At 42.0% G+C, this 15,561-nt stretch overlaps 1 protein-coding gene across 9 annotated transcripts in view; it reads right to left on the reverse strand.

The window, feature by feature from the left end:
* SPTAN1 (spectrin alpha, non-erythrocytic 1) overlaps nucleotides 1-15,343 on the reverse strand; it is a 47,804-nt gene extending 32,461 nt beyond the window's left edge. For 3 of the 9 annotated variants that reach the window (XM_051808166.1, XM_051808170.1, XM_051808163.1), the window contains exons 1-9: nucleotides 12,328-12,562; nucleotides 6,974-7,213; nucleotides 6,264-6,389; nucleotides 4,268-4,408; nucleotides 3,140-3,286; nucleotides 2,496-2,629; nucleotides 1,666-1,810; nucleotides 1,424-1,578; nucleotides 92-227 (exon numbers count right to left, since the gene is read on the reverse strand). In XM_051808166.1, the coding sequence (XP_051664126.1) occupies nucleotides 92-227; nucleotides 1,424-1,578; nucleotides 1,666-1,810; nucleotides 2,496-2,629; nucleotides 3,140-3,286; nucleotides 4,268-4,408; nucleotides 6,264-6,389; nucleotides 6,974-7,213; nucleotides 12,328-12,360 (1,257 nt within the window). In that variant the 5' untranslated portion in view covers nucleotides 12,361-12,562. Of the gene's footprint in view, nucleotides 1-91; nucleotides 228-1,423; nucleotides 1,579-1,665; nucleotides 1,811-2,495; nucleotides 2,630-3,139; nucleotides 3,287-4,267; nucleotides 4,409-6,263; nucleotides 6,390-6,973; nucleotides 7,214-12,327; nucleotides 12,563-15,224 lie in introns of those variants that run through there. The other 6 variants (XM_051808171.1, XM_051808164.1, XM_051808167.1 and 3 more) reach the window with 3 other exon arrangements.
* Nucleotides 15,344-15,561: the final 218 nt, after the last annotated feature.

The following is a 15,561-nucleotide window of genomic DNA, read 5'->3' on the forward strand; positions in this document are numbered from 1 at the left end:
ACTGCAGAGCTCCAACCCCAGCAGTTGTGACTCAGAGGTTGTGTCAGACACAAAGCAGCTGTTTGAGGGCTGGGCTTTGTAACCACTCTACCTTATGTTCCTGATGTCTGTCTAGAAGGGCTTCTGCTCCAGCCACATCATTGGCAAGTTCATCAGCATTTATCAGAGCCTTCATCTCAGTCACCCAGCTGGTGAGATCTCTGAAATCCGCAAGGAATCTCTGCAGCCTTCAGAAAGCAAAGGAAAAAATGGTCAGGAATAATCTGCTTGCTTAGCTTCTCCCTCCTTACCCAAAGAAAGGGTTACAAACATGAAAGCTGTTCCTCAGATATGAATAAAACACCACCAAAATGCACCCAGAATATTAAATAACTAAATATGCTTTCAATGAGAAAAAGCCTTTTGAAGTTAAGAAAATGCTGGGTTCTAAATCCATGTCTTAAAGACATGTTTTGCATGCAATTTATATTGGAAGTAAAGCAAATATTCCTAACTATAAGCTGAAGACAATAGAAATCAAAATATGGTTCTCAAGCTGAGTGTTTCAAGATAACCCACGGGGCTGCTTCTGTCACAACCATAACTGTGTGTGGGGGAGGGAACTGGCAGAAAGTTTCAACTGCACAAGCCTCAGCCTTAAAACAAGCAAACAAACTCTCGAATTCCTTTCAGTGTGCTTTCAGTTGTTGCCTTTGGCATGTGTTTAACACTTATCAGCAAAAGTCATCAGTTTCTGTTTCCCTTCTACATTTGCTGTTAATTGATCTGAAGAGATTTTGGCAGGGAAGGTAAAGGAAAAGATTATTTGTCTGGATCTCCACTGTCATAAATCCCACATCATGGGAGGGAACCAAGGGCAGAAAAACAAAACCAGAAAGGATGTAAACTCATCACCATATGTGGATGTTTCTTTTTCATAAGGTTTATCAACACAGACAACCAGATTGGTGTAGAAACAAGACTGGATGAAGAGAAATCCCACACCAGCAAAGCAACTATCACAGAAACAGGGACTTCACTTAGTCTGGGACAATACCTCAAACATCACACTTCAGAGAGATTCAGGACTCCGTAGTGAGCAGTTCTGTAGTAAGTGCTTTAAAAAAACCCCAGCAAAACTAAAACATAGTCAGATACTTCAAAACACAGATGGGGAAAAAAGCAAAAGTCCTAAAACATTACAGTGTCTGTTTTTATAACTGAATCCACATCCAAAGAATGACCAAGAGCTGTAAGTACTTATTTATCACATAAATATTTATTTTACCACCAGAAGTCAGTGCAAAATATAATTTGGTGAACTGTTTCTGAAAACACCAGAATCACCCCAATATTTTGCAAACAGCATCCCTTTCTTCTCCCAGGAGCCTTCTGTCAAGTGTGAACAAGGAGAAGGGAACACTGTGCTGCTGGAATGCCCCACCTGTAGGAGTCGTTGAGGCGGCCGTGCCTCTCCGCTGCCAGCGTCCGGATCTGCTCCCAGTTGGCGATGAGCTCCTCCCGCTTCACTTGGATTTGGGAAGCATTTATTGGGTGAGACTGCTGCAAACGGTCAGCTTCTGCACACAGGGCCTTCACCTACAGCCAGGCACAAAGTGTGAGTGTCCAGCCCTTCACAAGCAGGTTAACTTGGTTAAGTTGTACATAAAATGTGTCTCGGGGTACCTTGTCCTCCAGAGCCGCCAGGTCTCTCTCCAGGCCCTCGTGCTTGCGCAGCAAAGCCTGCACACTGGCTAAGTCTCTGCCAAAATCATCTGAGGCCATCAACTGCCCTTTCTCCTTAATCCAGCTGATTGTTTCATCCACATCCCTTCAAAACAAAGCACAAATTGAAAGCAGTCTGTCTTGTACGGGAAAAGAAAGAAAGCAGGATGTGTTCCTGTATGTGTGCCAGAGGTACTGACATACAAACCATACTTATAAACACTGCAGCCAACTACAAACATACTTTAAGAACAAACAATGAAATATATTTTTACATCTCAAGAAACTTTGAAGAGTATTAACAGGCACTCTTCAGGTAGTGTCACCAGATGCAAACAAGGAATTACAGCACCACCACTGAGTAGGTCCATTTCCCACTCTGGACCCTCTTCCAACTTAATTACAGCATATCTCAAAATGCTGTAGATGGAGATGAGGATAGAAAGACATTGCTCAAAAACCCCCGGAACAACTGGGCTGACATCCATCTGACAAAAAATACATCCCTTTTCAGGCTCATCTAGGACAGAATTGGGTGAAAAAGCCCTCAGAGGAAAGGGAAGCAGAACTGCCATTAGCAGGAATGAACAAACTGCCAAGTGCTGAAAAGCTGCATCACAATAATTATTCTAAAGTAATTCTAGAACAACAAGGTCTTCATTCAACAAGTCATGCAGAAGAGTAAAGCAAAACCATAACAGACAGTAGCTCTTCTCATCCCATGTGCAGCTGAATGCATCATTAAACAGTCACACAAGGATTCCACCACTCCAGCAGACCCAAGTTCATACCTGTTGAAACGCTGAACTTCAGCTGCCCCAAAGAGTTTCCCTTGCCTCTGGAGGGCAAGTCCCTTAAGACGCTGCCAGCTTGCATTTACTTCATCCTGTTTGGACTTTATCAGCTCCTCTTCAGGGTGTTGCTCCTGGCAAGCAAAGACAATTGTTGTTTTCATATGTTTTGTGGTTTTACATCCATTGACAAACCCTTGAAACGCCGCTGGTTTCCAAGAGATCAATTTATAATTACTGTCCTTTCCAGATGATCACTCAATTCAATAGTTTCCCTGAAATTTCACTGTGCAAACATTCAATACCCTTGTAGTGGTTTCCCTATATACTAATTAGTCTGTGGGAAGAGGGCTGTGAACAGCATCTTTTTTTTTCCTGGAATGCAATACTTCCTGCCCTGTCTCCATCCTTGATCAAGCCCTAGATGTCATATCAGAAGAGATATTAAACCTGCTTGTCCAAGGGAAATACATTTAACCCCAAATACGACAGTTTCTCTTACTAATCACTACTCTCCACATTTTCAGCAATGTTCCCAGCTGGGGCAGATCTGCCACCAAACCAGAAGGAAAGAGGAAGCTGCAGCCAAAAGCCTTCTGTCATACCTGGCTTGCCAAGAGATTTTCAACACACACACATTTTACCTGGATAAGTTTGCCAGCAAACTGGTTCACTTCATTTACTCTTTCCTCATGAGCTGCAAGGTCTGTCTGGAACTCTTCAAACTTCTTCTGCAGAACCTCAACATGCTCTAAGTCCTGTCCAAGCTCTTCTGAGGTCACTATTGCTTCCTAGCACATTGGAAAAAAAAAAAAAAAGTTAATTTCAGTATATCCTATGGGAAATCACTACTGAAAATTAGGAAGCAAACTGTCCTAATTTTCAGTAGGTCAAAGACAATCACAGTGGTTAAAGTCAGATTTAAAACTCCATTCCCCACCCCAACACTTATGTGTTATTGCAGAGAATATGCAAGATCACTAAAGGAATTATTTTTTCATCTTCCTTGGTCACATTAATTTTTCAAGTACAAATTCATAGCACACAAGAGTGACTAGAATTTGTTCATATTTTAGACTGTTTATGGCCACTTGCTGCAGGCTCCTGATGCAAGATTTCTGTATGAAAAGTGCACTGTCATAATCAGAAACAGTTATGGAGAGTTTACAGTTTGAACCCACAGTGACATAAAACAGCAAACTATCATTAAAAAAAAAACCCATATGATTATTATGTGGCTTTCTTTTCCCCTTGATAGTGTGGTTTGTGGTCTGTTTCCTCAGAGTTCAAAGAGTCAAGAGCCAACAGTTCTCCTGCAGCTCATGTCCTTATAATGTATATACAAAGATATTCCCATCATGAAGTAACTACCTACTGCTACAGTAGTAACTACTACTGCTGGGTGCTTGGGTTGGCTCTTTTCTATAACAGATCAATTAGAACATTTATTAAAGAAACATTTGCTTTTATGTGTTGTAGATTTCCTTTACAGGAAAACAATTTTATTCAAGTTTCCTCAAAGAAAACAAAGAATTGATCATGGTAACTATGCTCACCAACACATAGGCTTCCTCTTACTCTAATATAGAGAACTAATATTAGTTTGCACAACTACTGCTGATGCAATATGAATAACTAAATAAAGTGTACAGGTGCCTTTCCAAGCTCTCTGTGACCACCTGACCTCCAGCGACTCTGTGCTGACAGAAATTTTCCACACAAACACATCAGATTTCCCACCAAGGACACAGTAAAGGCAGGTAATTATATACCTTGTCATTGATCCAGTCCATGACATCTTCACATTCCCGGAGGAATTGCACCAGCTTCTGTGCCTGCAATAATTTGACCCCCTTCTCTCTCATCTTTTCCATCAGTAATTCCCATAGTCGGTGCAGCTCCTGCAGTCGAGTCTAAAACAACAGGACATGGTTATTAAATCCTGGATCAGAGAAGGTCAGATTTAGTCCCTTCTTGACCTTAACAGTAGATTTATTTTTTTTTCCTGAAGTTGTACAACCTAAACCTTACTTTAGACAAAGGGTGGACAAATCTCACAACAATTTCACTTCCAGTCATTAGTTTTCAAATAATGTAAGGTTTTGTAACAACACAAAATTAGAAATTACTGAACTAAATATTTACATATTTTTATTAACTAATGAATTATGTTCACATAACTATGAGATAAAATTTGATTTAGATTCTATGCTAATATGAAGTAAGACCAAAAATTTGCTGCTCTCCCCTTCAAATGTTCAGTCTTTTACGGGGAAGTCAATTCCCAATAAGTGAATCTCATCTTCCTTCAGGAATTTATTTTTATCTAAGACAACACATTTTATTGTCAAACTTGTGCCATTTTACTGTATTTTAACCACTTTTCTTTACACTAATCAGTTAATATGTTTAGCCAACATTGTTAAGTAATTTAATACTGACATCCCAGGAGTAATTACTAGTTTTAATACCGAGTCTCTGGCTGAACTCGGTGTTTCAAAACTGTTGGGAGCCACTATAAATTTTATAGACAATGAAAAGAAAAACCACACTCCCACACAGGCACACAAGTTGCAAAACAGGAAAGTATCTGCTCCACCCATCATCTACCACGCTTTGCTCATCGAGACCTGAAACTTGAAAGTCACTCAAGAGAAGCTTTTGAACCTCATGGGCGGAGGTTCCACTAAATCCACTCAGAAAGTTCAACTAAGGAGGTTTAAGAGGGAGGAAAGAGCTCTGAGCACTGTCCCAAAGGATGGTGCAAGCTGTCAGCCAAGGGAGGAAGGAGACATTGCAAACACAAGTGGCACAGCACAGTCACAAGTGTCACCTACTCGGATGTGGGACCCCACTTGGGTGGCCGTGACTATCGGGCGCTGGGCCGTCCGGTACGGCGTGAAGGACTGAATTAAAGGCAAGTTATCACCCCAAACAACACAAAGAACAGCACAGTTTTTGGCTTTTTTCCTATTTGTGGTAAGGATTATACAATCACAGTGAGGTTTCTAAAATAAAAGTTACCTTAGGGCTTTTTTGCTATATAACGTATCAAAAAAACCCCCTGTTTTTTCTTAGTTACAATGAAATGATGAAGCTATCAATTAAATTTGATAATCACTACAAAAATATCACAAGAGTTCTCATTTTGGAAAGTTCTAACAGCTCTCATCGAGATCTTACATAGGAAAAAAGCTTTCAACAAAAATTTTAAACAACTGCATTAAAAAAACCCTACAGCCATGACTGACACTGAAATGAGGCCCAGAAACAGCAGATTTAAAGTGAGAACACAAATTAAAGAGCTTTGAATGTGTGGCCAGTACAACTTAACCAGAAGGCAAAGATCACTAGAGACCTGATCTGAGCCAGAGCACACAGATTAGATGGCTGAAGTTTACTGGTTTGGTTGCTTGTGTTACTTCTTACTGCAGAAAATTAAAATGGTAAACATAAGCAAAAAATGAGTTGTCAACATGCCTGACATCAGGCTTTGTGAATTTGATTTTGGGAAGAACCACAGGTATAATTCATCATTTGCCTCGTGCCTCTCAAAACATCTTTGAATAGGTCACTTAAGAACTGGATCTAGGAAAAGCCATGAGCTGGGTGCTCATGAAAGAGAAAAATACCTCTAAGCTTTACAAATATAAACTCTCTGTAGAATTCTAAAAAGCATTTTGGAATACAGAGTTATCTGTGCAATCTGGACAAAGTGCTTAATGAAAAACCTGTAAGAGGGGGGGAAGAAAATGTTTTAAAACTCACTCTTATGGTTTCAGATGCAAAATGGCTCTCATTAATCATCTGATTCCCAGTCTCATCCAGTTTAATGATAGCTCCTGAATTGGCCTGCACCTCAGCTTCAAAGGCCTGGTGCTTCTGCAGCTTCCCCTACAAGGAAAACATCAAAGAACGTGACTGAGACTTGAACAGCCTCCTCCATGTTCCCCAGCATCAGGATCTTTAGTGTATTTTATGCAGATTCAGTACTGACAAGCAAACAATAAAACCCCACAGCTGAAATCAGTTGTATCCTGTGTTTCACCACAATTCCAGTTGCTTTGTTCTTGTGTTTGCTCTTTTACACCACAGTGTTCAAACCCCTGAGAACTCCTCAGCTAATTCCACCCATACAGACTTATTTTTTTGGTGGAAACAATAGCCAATAATTCACATTTATTCACAAAGTTAAGGTGTCCAACAAATTCTAGGATTAAACAAAGCTGGTTTTACGCTACATTACGACGAGTAATTTTTTCTATGCTGATGTAGCATCTAATCCATCATTAGAAATATTCCAATTATATCAGCAAAGAAACCAGGTTTTTGAAGAACGTTTGCAAGGTCATGGGTATTTGCATCCATCTGACTTTGCTCTCAGCTCAAGTTTCATTTCTGTGTTTGTTCTATCTCAGCTGACCTGGAACACCCTAAAATTAATAGCACAGGAAACAGAAAATGGCAGGAGGACTTGCCTGCAAATTGCTTGGGTCTTTGTAGTTTTCATCAGATGCTATCTGCAGTTTCTCTTGGATCCATTTTTCAAGTTCATCTGCATCCCGCTGGAAAAACTGGAACCGATAGGAATCTTCGAGTTTTTGGCGCCTTAGAGAAGAGAGTTCCTTGAACCTGTGGTAACGGTCCAGAACTTGCTGACGCCTTTCTTGGATGTCTTCTGCCGTTTCCAGCACTTTTACACCGCTTGGATCCATTTTCTGAAAGGTAAAAAGTAAAATTAACATTATGTTTGCCCTATGAAACATTTGGAGGGCAGGAAGAGACCCATGCAAGAAAACCTGCTTTTTTAAAATCACGTGTGGTTCACTTGCAGGCTTACTCTGTGTGTGCAGGCATGTGTACAAAATATAATTATTACACATATAAATACATAAAACCACACTTCTAGAAGAAAATAATGGGAAAGGAATATTTACAGAGACATTTAACATGTACTTATTTTGGACAAATATGGCTGCAGTCATAGAAGGGCCGTGTCATCTCAAACATGCAAGTGTGTGATACGAGTGTTCAAATTGTGGGTTTGTGCACATATATGTGTGGATACAAACAAAAATATTTCTTGTCCAACACAGAAAACCTGGAAACATAGAAAATATAGAAAGAATATTACTCTTCTTTGAACAACAGCTAACTGGTCCACATGTATCTATACATATTTTACATACACATACACACACATCTCTGATGCATCTCCTCTTTGTTCCTTCAATTAAAAAAAGTTACAAACCCATCCTGCCACTCTCCACATAACCTTTCAAAAACCAGTAAGAGGCTTCATAGATCTGACTTTAGACAAGTCAAAGGCCATTTTGTTTAACTACTGATCTCCCTCCAAGTGAAAATCCTTCCATATTGCTTTATATACTAAAATCTAATATTCTTACTACAGGCAGCAAAGACCTAACTACTGCTCTGCTTTAGCTCCTTTCTATTAAAATTGGGATAATCTCTCATTTTCAGTTCCTAAACTTTCAAAAAACTAATCTGATTTCCAACAAGAAATCTGGGCACTGGAATAGAACTGTAACGCAAATTTAAAAAGAAGAACTGTTATTGTCATTGGAATTTGGATATTTTCCCACTTCTTTGACAACTAATTCTGTAAATCAAGAGGTTGCTGCAACAAACACTCTGTGCTTGAACAATTTTGCAATTAATGCCTCAATGTACAAGTATTTACTTGTATAACTCACTTAATGCTTTTATCATCAGTTCTGTACCCATCAAGTTAAAGATACTTCTCATCAATCCTATCACAGACAGGGAAGAAACCCAGACTAGAACTGCAGACTAAAAGACCTGGGCAATCTGTTAAAACACATCATTAAATATTAAATTGTTATTTACTCATTAGTTAGTTCATGCTTTAATTAGACAAGTGTCTTGCATAACTGTATGGAAAACTCCACAGGTTGGAAAGTGATCTACACGGCCACATTTCCCTTTTGGATTCCAAGCACTTGTAAAGGGAACAACTGATAGAAAGGAACACATGGGGGCGAATCCACACATTCCTGAGCTCCCTTCCAAGGTCCCCACCCTGCCAGGGGACAGCCTGGCCAGAGCTCTCAGGAACTCTGAGCCCCAACTGCACTGCGGCACTTTCGAGAGGGAAAGAAAACTCAGCTTTGCTTTATCTTCCCCTCTTTATTGTCAAAGGAGGGCAAGGAAAAAAAAAAACAACCCCAGTCTCTGCAGCCTGTGTTACATAAATGAGGTCCAGGTTTCCTCTGGCAGCAGTACCAAAATCTCCACCTGATTAGTGTATCTGAGTATTAAAAGCTCAAACCCCTGAGCACAACTCGGGCTCAAGCACGGATCTGGTTCCCTGAGAAAGCAGCTGTTTGTTCCAGCATTCTTTCAACAACCTTTTTCCTCCAGGAAAGGAAGTTATTGCTAAAAACTTCCTTTCCTGCCCTGTCACGCTGTGTTTGAATCCCAACAACACTTGTTTTAAAGTGCATTGTGTTCAGGAATAACACAGTGGCAGTTGGTCCAATTTACTGCACGGCTGGAACCCGTCTCTGCTGATCCTGGTTTTGGGCAGTGCTGGGAGAAAATTAAATCCTAGTTAGTCTCCAACTGCACAGTCATGCCCTGGACAATACAATTCAACTTGTATTTCAGTATTAGAAACAACCTCCACAGACAAAGTGATTTGAAATCACTTTAAATTATTAATTTAGGCAACTATTTGAATTATTTAAATTATCATTTAAAATACTCTAACGTTTTTAAAAACCAAATAGGAGACCTGTAATTCAGCCTGGGAGCTGGTTTGCCTCTCACCATGCAAGCCAGGCAATCTGGCTCCTCTTTTTGCTGGAATTGGTTAAAAGAAAGGCTCCTTTTGTAACTACAGTAAGTCGAGCGAGTCAATTGTAAAAGAAGTGCTTTGGTGTAGCAATAATGGACTGTTCTTCCTGCAGCACCAGCGACGTCAGCAGTGTCTGTGCTGCCAGAGCCAGCAGCAGTCACCAGGGGCTGGGAACTCCGAAGTCATGGATGCTGCAGAACGATGCAGGCTCCAACTGCAGCACCCCCTGGAATACCAAACACCCCTCTGAGATGTTTCCTTGGCTCAAGGACACCACTGAAGGCATCTCGGGTACACCCCTGTGCCCCTCGCAGGAATCCCACCAACGAGAATGGGGTTTTATGTTTTTAATGTGAAAAACACTGGGATGTGACAGTGCCCGGGCTGACCCCAGATAAGGAGCGTCAGTCCGGCCCCTCCCTGTGCTGCCTGTGCCACATGATAAGGTCGGGCAGAGAGAACCTTCCAGAAGAACCTCGGCCTTCCCGACAGCCCCAGAGAGCGGATCCGAACTCCGTGTCCTCATGGCACTTGCATTTCTCACTCCTCTCTAACAATGACTTCAGGTCAGCTTATGTCTAATTCAAATACTCAGATATGCTTCTGCTCACTCTGCTGCTGTGGTGGGTTTTTTAGGAAAAAAAAAAAAAAGCCAACAAAAAGAAGTAGGAAATTTAAAACAAAACAAGAAAAATCCCCAAACAAGCTTATTACTCTCATCCTTCCATCTAAAACGAGTTGCCTTCCCCAGTCAATACAATAAAACTTGCATGGGAACACACAACTGCAGGTATTTACAGCCACTGCAGTGCAACAGTGCTGATGTCAGCAGCACCATTCAAGTTTGGGAACAGACACAGAGGTGGGTTCAACAGGAATTACGGCGGTGCCACCGGGGGCAGACACACAGCAGAGCTGTCAGCATTTCCCTTACCAAAACACGTTTTCAGGGATTTAAAAACACAAATGTAAAGCATATTCAGTGCTAGGCAGAAGATTTTAGTGTGTTTTTAAAAGCAATGACATGAAGCTTAAAAATTTAAACTCGTTTGCTTGAAAAACACTCAGATATCAATTTATAAAGATCTTAAGGAGTAGTAAAACAATAACTTTCTCTTAAGATAAGTTTTGATGATACATATATGTATTTTATATGAGCTCTGTTACCTGAATTCAGTTTTTATGAGCTCAGTAGTAGCCTGTAACAGGAGTATTTTCCCTATCAAAACATTCCCTGCTTCCCAAGTCTGAACACAGGAGCAGCTCGATGCATTTTTTCATGTTCATCGATATCACACCCCCTCAATCTTGTCCAAGGAAGATTTAACTGCTATCAGCTACTCCCCTCCTGGAGATCAAGAACAGATTGCTGATCTTTCTTCTTCAAGTAAAAAAAATGAATGTGAAATGGATGGGAAAATAACCTTCAAAAGGACAGAGGGAAAAAAAAACAACACATTTTTCCCAGCTTTCATTTCTCCCATTCACAGCTCCCTGGAAACACCAGGGAAGAAGCCACTACGTGTGTCTCAAACACAAAACCACCACGACTGCCTGGTTTAGGGAAAGTCCACCTTGTACTGCAGGTAAATCAAAGAGAATCCTGCTGAAAACATGCACAGCTCCTGCAAAGGGAGTCTGAGCGTGTTGTGTTACAAAGAAGGCACTAAAGGATGTCATATCTTACACCACATCCTAGAGATTTAAAACACTATTGAGACAAAATTAACGCCTGGACTTTTGGTTTGTTGGATTTAAATTTACTTTAGAGAAGTTCTGTGCAGTAGAACCCTGTGTCCAAATACTCTGTTAAGGAAGATCACTAACAGCCTCAAACCTCCACAAATTCCAAGCCAGAAAAATCACTCGAGTGCTGCAGCACAGAAAAAAAATAAAAAAATAAAAAAATCAAGATGTGCTGAAGTTGCTGCTTAATGTTGTAGATTCCTACAGACTCATCACAGCACAGGTAAAATTCAAACATGCCCCAAAATTTAAGTAGGTATTGCAGAGACATGAGAAACTGTCGCATTAAAAAAAAATAAGAAATGTAAATAGTTTCAACCAAAGACAGCAATTTTGGCTGATTAGAGGGTTTGAGCACAGCCTCAACTATGCACTTCTGAAATATGAAGACAATTAAAGACCTGTTCATTTTTAGGCATTTAATCTTAAAATCTTAATTCCACTATTCAAATAACTGCCATCTGAATTGAATTTTATGTATGATGGGGGGTTTTTGGCTTTGTTTTGTTTTAGTATCACCACAGACCTAAAACTATGCAGGTCTGGCAAGGACTGCACTCTGCTGAGACTCCTGAGAAAGCAAATTACCTTGACTGCATTGCAGAAATACAGAGTTTACAGGTAATACAAGATTATATAATTAACCCCAGCATTTTCCACCCCCATTTGTTATCTTTTCATTGTCATTTGAATTGCAGTATAAACATTTACATCACTACCACTTCCAAATAAAATATAGTTGCTTGTGTTCCCCAGCTGAAATCTGGTCCGTGCATCCTATTTATTTTACCAGCACTGAAAAGGAAACATCCCAGTGTATAAACAGTTACACCACAACAATTCAAGGATTATAAATTTGTGCAAGTGGATGAACAGGAACCAAAGCCAACCTCGAATGCACAATGTTCTACACGGTAAAATCTCATCACAGTTGACTGGCAGCTGCTATAAAGGAAAAGATTCTGCTCAGGTACCTTTTAAAACAAAATTATCTTAGAAAATTAACCCGCATCAAGACCTGATTGCATTGAACTGTAACACCTCTAAAATGTTCACACATCATGCACCACAGACAGAAATTAGGCAACTCAAAGTATTAAAGGAAAGGCAGATCAGACTCACACTAAGTGCAAATAAAGCACCTGCTGTGTAGAACAAACTCTCAAACCAGTGATTTTTTAAAAACAGGTCACTGCAATAAAGGCAGGCAAGTGTGGAGGGCACTTCATGCATTATGTGAAATACCTGGACTTTGACTTTACGAAAGGATGACAACATGATGGAGGAATGTAGAGTCTAAAAGGGAGGGGGAAATCGAGATAACGTTCAACTGACAACCAGCATAAGGATATGGCTCATTTTTTTGTCCCCAGATGCATATTCTGTCACAGTACCTGTTTATTACTTTCCTTCTGCTTCCTTGTCACATGAAACAATTTAGTGTTAATGTCACCCAAGCTGTTGAGAAGGACAGACCGCCCCACAGAAAACGGTTACACTATCAACAGGAAAACTTAATTAATTTGCTATGTATTAACCTTTCCAATTAGTTGTAAACAAAACAGAAAACTACCGTCACCTGAAGGTCAAAACAGAAAGTAAAGCAAGTTATCTGGACTTGGCAAATGATGGTTCTTGCTACAGCATAATTAAGTGTGATGGCTTAATTTAAAGACACAAATTCAATCAGGAGGTTTGGAATATAAATACCCACTAAGATGTTTACTTTCAATTACCACAGTAAAAAAAAAAAAAAAGGCCAAGTAGCAGTTGTGGCAAAGGTATTTTTGAGATGTAGCTGTTACATGTATCCAAACACCAAATTTTCAGCTGAAAATTCCTTGCCTCCCCTAACCCTACGTTATGCCCATGGACACGCTGCAATCCCTCCATGGAAAACTGCAGCTGTGTGTGTGCCTTTGTGCTGCTGGAGCTGTGCACTTCTCCAGCTTCACCTGGATCTGCAGCAGGGATCCAGCAGCTTCCCATTCCGTCTGATCCATGGGCAGCCCTGGGAGCACAACCCAGTCTCCAGCCACGGCATCTGCAGTCTGCTCCACCCCATTTTTCTGCTGCCTCCACTCACCCCAGGGACAAATGGAAAAAACAAACCCCCACACTTACACAAACATGCAGCAGAGAAAAGGGAGGCATTCCTATTATTTCCTCCCATACAGGGGAAGTGATTAGTTGCCCCCAAAAAGCGATGTATTTATGAATAAAACAATTATAGCTCCATAAATACGTTAAATAGACAAAAAAAAAAAGGCAGCAGAGATACCAAGTTATTTGCATTAAATTAATAAGGTCAGTTATTAATGTCATAGTTGAGAAATGGAATTTCTCACCATGAGGTACACCTGTGTCTCAAGAGATTTAATGCTTCTCCTACCTCCCTGCTGTGCAGGAATAAAATGCGTACAAAATGCTTAAAATGTGTAAAAGACAGTCTTTGATATTCACCATTTTTACTATTGTTGCTATCTCTGTTATTAAAAGAATAAACCAGAAATATGTTTGCTAACTTCATCAACTACAGGTCTCATAGAAGCATTACATGTAAATCTGATTTTTAAAATACAATTTCTATTTCAATCCAGCCAATACGGACATTGTAGCGCTTTTTTCCAATAAGAATGGAAATAAATTACTTCTTGTGAACAATGTAACCTGTAATCTTGGTTCAAGTATTTGGCACAGTTTAACAATTCCATTATTACAGTTACAGATCCTGCACATAGTACAGCAGAAAACATCCCATTTCCAACCTATTGTTCCTCATTTTCTCTGCACAACCTATAAATAAGGACAAATGAAGATTTCGTGGAAGAACTCATTGCTAGCTGCATTAAAATGCATAAAAAATCCCACAGTGGGATTTAATATTCGTTTTGAACAAATCTGAATCCCTGACCAAGGCCTTTCAGCGAACACAGTCATCGGAATCTTCTGGCACTTCACTGAAAACAAAATGCCAAAAGAAAATGGATTATTTGTTTTCCAGAAAGATACAGAACCATTTCAGGCTGAGCTGGCTTTTTTGGGGATTGGTTTTTCTTTTTTTTTTTTCCCCTGATGTGTTCATTTGCCATCTCCAGACAACTGCTCTTCAAAACCTATTTAAATATGTATGAAAGACTGCTCAAGAGTCACGTACATTTTCCACTGGAGCACGAAGCTGGTTTATGATATAAAAAATCCTGAACAGCCACTATGAGCCCGCTGAAAAAATATACAGTGATAAATGCTTGTTTTTCCTTCAATACCAGGACAAATGATTGCCCTATTGGCATATATTTATGACCCAGCAATGTAGATTTGTATCATTATAAGCAGGTAAGGTGTATACGGGCAACAAAATGAGAAAGAACTGACTTGGATTTATTTTAAATTATATTTAAAAAAATAACTGATCACGGCAGGGACAGACCCTGATTCTTTTACGAAGGAAGCCGTAGACCTTGCCCTATATATCACAGTGACACATATATGGAAGGAACAGAGGCTGGGAGGGTTCCTGTTAAATGCCCCCTCCCCGCCAGCTCTGTCCCCGCCCGGAGAGCCCCCGGTCCCCGCGGAACGGGCTCTGCACCATCCCCGGCCCTTCCATCGCTCTTCCCTCCTCCTCGCCCATCCCCTGACCTTGGACAGGGCTGGGCTGCCCAGGAAGCCATTGCTGTGCAAGGATTCCCGGCGCCGGGGGCTCCATCCCCAGGGATCGCCCCCCGGGGAAAGGCTGGGCTGTGCCCGCGGGGCCCGGGCGGACGCGGCGGGGGCTGCGATCCACGGCCGGGGACGGCATTTTCTGCCTGTTTATCCCTGCCCAGGGCGCTGAATGGGATTCCAGCCGCGGGTCGCGCTGTCCAGGGCGGCTGCGGCCGCTCCCTGGAAAGGAAAGGGTTCCCTGGAAGCGAAAGGCTCCCTGCCCGCCCCCGCCCTTCCCTGCGCTCCGCTCCCGCTCGGGCAGAGCCCTGGCCCGGCTCTGCGATAAAATACCGCCCGGCAGCAGCCGCGGCCGAGAGCGGCCTCAGCCTCGCCCGCCGCGCCCGTACACCTGTGCCCGGCGGTGCGTGCGGGGCTCGGTGAGCCCGAGCGGGCTGCGCTCACGGCCTCCCCGCCCGCCCCTCGCCTCAGCCCCTCACCGGGTCGGTGGGTGAGCAGAGACGTCCCGCCGGCTCCGCGCCCTCCGCCACGGACCGCGCGCGCCGCCCGCGCCAGCCCTTTTATAGCGCGGCCGGAGGTGACGTCAGCGCCGCAGAGCGGCCCTACCCGGCCGGCGGAAAGAGCCGAAGGGCTTCGGAAAGAGTCGGGAACGGGGCGGGGGGAAGGCCACGCCCAGGCAGAGAAGGGCGGAGGGAGCCGAGGGGTTCCGGAAAAAAACGAGGGAGGGGTTCCGGAAAGAGCCGATGAGTTCCGGAAAGAGCCGAGCGGCGGGGCAGGGTGTGGAGGGCGTTTGTCCCTCTCGGTGCCCTGCAGGGA

The sequence above is a fragment of the Manacus candei genome, unplaced genomic scaffold (assembly GCF_025592945.1).
Source record: "Manacus candei isolate 608988 ecotype Guabito, Panama unplaced genomic scaffold, ASM2559294v1 h1tg000071l, whole genome shotgun sequence".
Classification (NCBI taxonomy): domain Eukaryota; kingdom Metazoa; phylum Chordata; class Aves; order Passeriformes; family Pipridae; genus Manacus; species Manacus candei.